Raw genomic sequence first — 6,579 nt, 5'->3', positions numbered from 1 at the left:
AAGATAACATTTTTTGCATCAGACCAAGTAATCAGTATATATTAATAAAATGATGTTAATGATAATTCCATTAAAAATTATATTATTTTAATTGTAACAAACAACATTAGGTATCATCTTAAAACTCGAGGAATGGTTAATTACTTGAAAAAGTTCACGGGCGATTCTTAAAAAATTTGACATAGTGAACATTGAACCAACCAATACACAAACCAATTTAAAAAACCCATAAATGAAATTGGACAAAATCCAAATACTCGTCTTTAAAAATTAAATCTTCTAATGATACTAATCACCTGCCGGCGCTTGACATTGCAAAAATCTTGAATTTCCCAAAGCAAAACACAACTTGATCTAGTAAACGGCCTGACCCATCCAAATTCAAATACCCAATAAACAACAACCAAAAAATACCAGTCAAATACCAACAAACTTGGCTGCCCCATGCCCACATTTAATTCATAGCTTTCCTTTCTTTTCCATAAAAAACAAACAAAACCTCCCAAACTTCCCAAACTCTTAAAACTCTCAAATTTCTTTGATTTCTCTCTCACACACAAAAATTCCACTTCTCAATTTTCAATTCTCAGGTAATTCATTTCCCGTAATTCATTTTCCATGGCGATATCTCCGAAATCTTTCCCGCCAAGAAAGCGCCGACCATCGGCGGGATCATTCATATCTCCGAAACTTTCCGACAAGAACCTCGTCCAATCTCTCCACCTATTGTCCCAAGAAATCTCAACCTTAAAACCGCTCCAGTTCCTTCAAAAGCGGAATTCGCTGTCCCTCATTCGAAAATCGAAGCTCCTCCAAATCCTCTTCGAGGAGCTACTTCGATTTCCGGTCCTGGTTCTCTCTCCCTCGGCCACGCTCTGCTTCGAAGAACTACACGTCGTTTTGCAGCGAGTCAAAACGCTCCTCGAAGACTGCTCCAACTGTAGCAAGATGTGGTTGCTGTCGCAAACCCAAACCCTTTCCAACAATTTCCACGAACTCACCGTGGAGTTGTCGACGCTGTTGGATATTTTCCCGATGAAAGAGCTCGATTTGAACGACGACATCGAGGAGCTCGTCGTTTTGATCAGAAAACAGTGCTCCAACGATAAGCCTTACGTGGATCCCAGAGACGACGAGGTTAAACGCGCCGTTTTGGGCTTGCTCGACTCGATCAAGAGCGAGATCGTTCCGGAACAATCTAAGCTCGCCGAGATTTTCGCCAAGTTGGGGCTTCGCGACGCTTCGAGTTGCAGAGAAGAAATTGAAAATCTCGAAGAAGAGGTTCAGAGTCAGAACCAGAGCGACGAGAAATCGAAATCGGAGGCGATTTCATTGATCGGTCTCGTTCGTTACGCTAAATGTGTGCTGTTCGGAGCTTCGACGCCGGATCCGGTTACTCCTCGCCGGAAACAGCCGTCTGAGGCGGTTATTCCGCCGGATTTTCGTTGTCCGATTAGTCTAGATCTGATGCGAGACCCTGTAGTCGTGGCGACAGGACAGACGTACGATCGGGACTCTATCAAGCTTTGGATTGACTCAGGACACGCCACGTGTCCAAAGACAGGTCAGACCCTGGCCCACACTGAACTTGTACCGAACTTGGGTTTGAAAAATCTGATTGCCATGTGGTGCCGAGAGCAGAAGATTCCATTTGGAGCAACGGGGAGTAAAGTGAAAGTCAACGGCATTAGAACTAACAAAACGGCATTGGAAGCCGTAAGAATGACGGTGTCGTTTTTGGTTAACAAGTTGTCCGCTTTGGAGTCGATGGAGGCTGCAACCGGTGTCGTTTATGAGCTTCGCGTATTAGCCAAGACTGATCATGAGAGCCGAGCTTGTATTGCCGAAGCCGAGGCTATTCCTTTGTTGGTACGGTATCTAGGTTCGGACGTTGGATTGAAACATTCGAACCTACAAGTTAATGCTGTGACAACGTTGCTTAACCTATCAATTTTGGAGGAAAACAAGACGAGGATTATGGAAACTGATGGAGCTTTGAATGGCATTATTGAGGTTTTACGTTCGGGTGCCACATGGGAAGCTAGGGGGAATGCAGCGGCTACGATATTTTCACTCACAGGTGTACACGCACATAGGAAGAAACTTGGGAGAAAGGCACGTGTCATTAAGGGATTGATGGAGTTAGCGAAAGAGGGGCCCACCAGTTCAAGGAGGGACGCATTGGCTGCAATTTTGAACTTGGCGGGAGAAAGGGAGATAATTGGGAAGTTAATTGAAGGCGGGGTTGTACAAATGAGTGTTGAGTTGATGGATAGGTTACCCGAAGAGGCAGTGACTATACTCGAGTCGGTGGTGAAAAGGGGTGGGTTTATTGCAATTGCTGCGGCTTATAGTGCGGTGAAAAAATTGGGTATGGTATTGAGAGATGGATCAGAAAGAGTTCAAGAGAGTGCGGCAGCTACCCTTGTTACTATTTGCCGAAAAGGGGGTTTGGAATTGGTGACAGAGCTTGCCTCTTTGCCGGGGATTGAGAGAACCGTATGGGAATTAATGGCAACTGGAACAATGAGGTCCAGAAGGAAAGCCTCTACACTCTTGAGGATCCTCCGGAGATGGAGTGCTGGTTTGGATGTGGATGTAATGGATGGTCATACCACAACTGTGACTTCATCAAGAATAGCAATACCTAGTTAACAGTTGTTTTTAGTGTTTTTTTTTTTTTTTTTACCATAAATGTAAAATCTTGTTAAAAGTTTGTTTATTTGTTTATTTTTATCTTTTGAAATTTGTTATATGACTTCACAATACAAATTCTTTGAAGTGTGTAATTTTCTTTTAGCAATCATATATTGTATCCAAAAAAAAAAAAAAAAAAAAAAAAAAAAAAAACCTTTGTCTTAGTAATTATCAGTTCTTGATTTCCTCCTAAGGCTTTAAGTCTTTAATGAACAATGCGCGACGTTTTTTTCAAAAGTGAGTCACAAATTATGTAGACTGAGGTTCTAAAGCAAAAGTTTAATCCAACTCTTTATTTTGGAATGAAGTTCAAATGGGTTGACAAGGTAGAACTAACATCACACAAGTGACACAACAATGTCATTGCCTAAACATTTCTTTTTTTTTTTTTTAATTAAATATTCTTTCGAAGTAATGACCAATTGCTATTCTGCTTTGCAAAGACCCTAATTAAAATTGTGAATTTATAACCGTAAAATTGTTCTTTATGAAATATTTTGAACGAGCACCTCAAACTTGATTGTTGACATTTTGCTATGCTTATTATAATTGATTATATTTTTTAATAATTAATGGTAGGCATTAAATTCCAAGTTTCCAACTCTCTCTTCTCTGTTTATACTTTATAAGCACGAACACCCATTGGCAAATAGTTCTTTCTACGCGTCTATAAATTATAATAATTAACCTCTTTTATTTTAATATATTTGGTCAATATTTGAGCAAGAGTGCCAAGTAAAAAATTCAACGGGATATGCTGCATGTAACTGCGTGATTCACATACATGCGTGATACATGTGTATGTCCAAAAAGTTAGAAAATCTGATATAAAAGTATAGTTATAATGTCAAGGTCAAAACTTGTATATAAAGTTCAAACGTGTCCTAGCTTCTACCCAGAAGCTTCAAAAACCAGTCCCTACACGGCTACAGTACACCCTCAATTCTCTTCCAAATACAAAAGAGGTTGTAAAGTTGTGTGGAGGAAAAGTGTGTTTGCATTTGCAACTTGAAAGTGATTTTTAGTTATTATATTACATATTTGTACTAAAGTATTGTGATTTTTAGTTACCTTCCTAGAACTAGACATGAACTTCGCTTTCATCAAAAAAAAGAAAAAAGAAAAAGAAAAAGAAGACATGAACTTCGCTTTCCACAAAGCAAAACTTTGAATTTTCATCTGAATAGTAGACTTTTAAGGTACCATATGGATCAGCTTAAGAGTGGCAATTTGTGTTTGCGGATAGCGTTCGAGTCATGTTAATCCATGAGTATTCGGCTAAATAAGTTGACTTGAACCCAACCTATTTAGTAAACATGTTAGGAATTCTCAACCCGAACACGATCTGTTTATTAAACAGGTCGACCTGACACGTTTAACTCATTTAATTGATAAGTCATGTAAAAGTCAATACAAATAACCCGTTTAATAATCTATTTAATTAATAGGTCATACCTAACCTATATAATTTTTATTAATTTCCATATATCTAAAATTAAAATACAATTACAACCATAAATATAATAATAAACATATAAAAACAACTATAAATTAAGCAATAATATAATAATAAAAAAACCAATAACTTAATAAGCTAAACAGGTCAGACAAGTTCGCATGTTGAACACAAACTCAACCTGTTTATTAAATAGGTTAATCATGTCAATCTGAATATGACCCAAACTCATTTAGTCTCAACTCATGACCTGTTTATAAACAGGTTAGTTGTGTTGAATTTGCGGATTGTGTCAGATTTTGCCACCCCAAATTTCAGCTTCTAAAAAGAACCTTAGACTTAACAATGTAGAAGAGCAAAGTGTTATATTTTTCTTTTGCTGTGAAAGCACAATCAATGAAAGCAAAATTTAGTATTTCCCGGCCTTTTCAGTTTTCACTACTTCTAGGCTTATGATCTACTAAAAGTAAACCTCGTTGAATTATCTCCCACAATTTGGATTTTTATTTGTCAATATATTTATTGCACGTTTTTAGCATTGTTTTTAGCGAGCCCTTGATTTTGGATTTAATCAAAGGTATGCCAGTAGTCCTTGATTGGTCACCGACCATATAGATGGTCCATTGGTACCTCCCTAGCTACTAAGTACTTAGCGGTTGAAGGCTAGGGGAGGGGTTTGGGTAGTGATAGAAAATTCTAACCATACAAAAATAAAAAATCTTAATCATCGGTCCTATAGGTTAACTATCTTGCAAATACAATCTTTCTAAGATAAACAACAAAAATTTATGATAATACAATCTTCGATTTTCTTACCAACTCACACGCGGATCAGAAGAAATTATTGTAACAACAATTGCAAATTGTGCGTGCTGAAATGTGAGGTAGTAAACAAATTGAGTGGTGCAGTGAAATTGTTGTAATTCTAGCTTTATTGGTGTATATATATAATTGTACCAAGAGGTCATGCCGAATAAATTACAAAGTTATTGACCTTTTTTTCCCCTAAAGATCATGTTTTGAACATTTTTTTTTTTCTACCAATAATTCCCACCCCACCCCCCACCCTTTTAGCAATTTGGGTTTGTATTAATATATTTTGCGTTTTTACATTGTTATACTCAGTCCTTGATTGTTGCTTTAATCAAGGTATATTAATTTTCCATAATTCAACACTAATCAAGGGTCTCTCTTCCTCTATATCTTCCATTCAACAATAAAAAGGGGTCTCTCTTCCTAAGCCTTTCATTAACAGTTTGCTGTGTTGTATATGGAGTTGGTAGTTAATTGCAGTTATCTTTTCAATCCGTAACTCTTCCTTTTCAGTCAAAAAAAACAAAAACAAAAAATCCCTTATTGTGTTTTAGTTTTTTGAGGTACTGTAAGCTTTTTGGTTGTTACTGCTAAGGAAAAAAATTAACGGATGCAGTAATGGTTAATAATCTATTTTAAACAACTTTTTATGGGAGAAAAAAAAAAATTAAGGCTTTAACAGTTTTTTTCTATTTCTTATAAAAGTGATGTTAAAACATTCCTAAAATTGAACCAACTTCTAAACTTACTTTCTTACCCACTAATAATAGCAAGTAACAATATACCACGTAGGATTTGTTGTGAAAGTGTTGTAAAAATATTGTAGATATAACATTTCTCTTTATGTATATATAATCTTTATAAGGTCATAACAAAAAGTTGCCGTAATTTCATAACACTCTCTAGTCTCTAACATGCCTACCATCTCTCACATGAGTCAATAAAAAGAATTTTAAATCGGAAATTGTGGTGGGTTTTTTTTTTTTTTTTTTTTTTTAACTGAAAAGGTAGAAAAAATTTAGAACGTTTATTCTTTCTCATTTCCTTTTTATTTTAGAGAATAACAAAAACGTGTTAATGGGCTTCCTCGGGAATCCAGTGTAATAAATATTTTTGGGCCTATATATTGCCGTTCATAAATGGCTCATTTATAAAAGGGCTAATTATCTAATGTTGCAACTCATACTTGAGGTGGGTCATTGTGCCTTAAATAGGTTTGCTGCCGATTCAAACTACACATTAAACCTAGAAGACCCACTATATTGAAGAAGCAGCGAAATCTATGCAAAAGGTCTATATAGATTATAAACCCGTGTAGGTCTATATATACAGAGTTTTTATTGGTCTATAATATATAGACCTACATGGTACGGAAAATGGTGATTTCATTTATATAAATAATATATATATATATATGTAGGTCTATATAGACGTTTTATTAGTCTATATAGACTTACATGGTAGGTAAATAGTGATTTCGTTTATATATATATATATATATGTATATATATATATTTTATTAAGAACCTTTATTTTATTTTATTTTTCCTTTCAAAAATTAAGAAAATCCCATATAGTGAATTTTAGTTAACCCAATTGATAGAGTCTCTTAT

At 35.8% G+C, this 6,579-nt stretch overlaps 1 protein-coding gene across 1 annotated transcript; it reads left to right on the top strand.

Annotated features, from left to right (window-relative positions):
• Nucleotides 1-320: 320 nt before the first annotated feature.
• Nucleotides 321-2,781, top strand: LOC112004066 (U-box domain-containing protein 16). Its single transcript, XM_024036291.2, has one exon. The coding sequence runs from the start codon at nucleotides 619-621 to the stop codon at nucleotides 2,653-2,655; it is 2,037 nt and encodes a 678-aa protein (XP_023892059.1). The 5' UTR covers nucleotides 321-618; the 3' UTR covers nucleotides 2,656-2,781.
• Nucleotides 2,782-6,579: the final 3,798 nt, after the last annotated feature.

The sequence above is a fragment of the Quercus suber genome, unplaced genomic scaffold, assembly GCF_002906115.3.
Source record: "Quercus suber isolate HL8 unplaced genomic scaffold, Cork oak 2.0 scaffold_191, whole genome shotgun sequence".
NCBI lineage: Eukaryota > Viridiplantae > Streptophyta > Magnoliopsida > Fagales > Fagaceae > Quercus > Quercus suber.
Note: the sequence above shows the minus strand (reverse complement) of the source record. Positions and strands in the feature narration are given on the sequence as shown.

What these genes read in the sequence shown, in the direction of transcription:
- LOC112004066 (XM_024036291.2), top strand. Translation starts at nt 619, where the DNA reads ATGGCGATATCTCCGAAATCTTTCCCGCCAAGAAAGCGCCGACCATCG.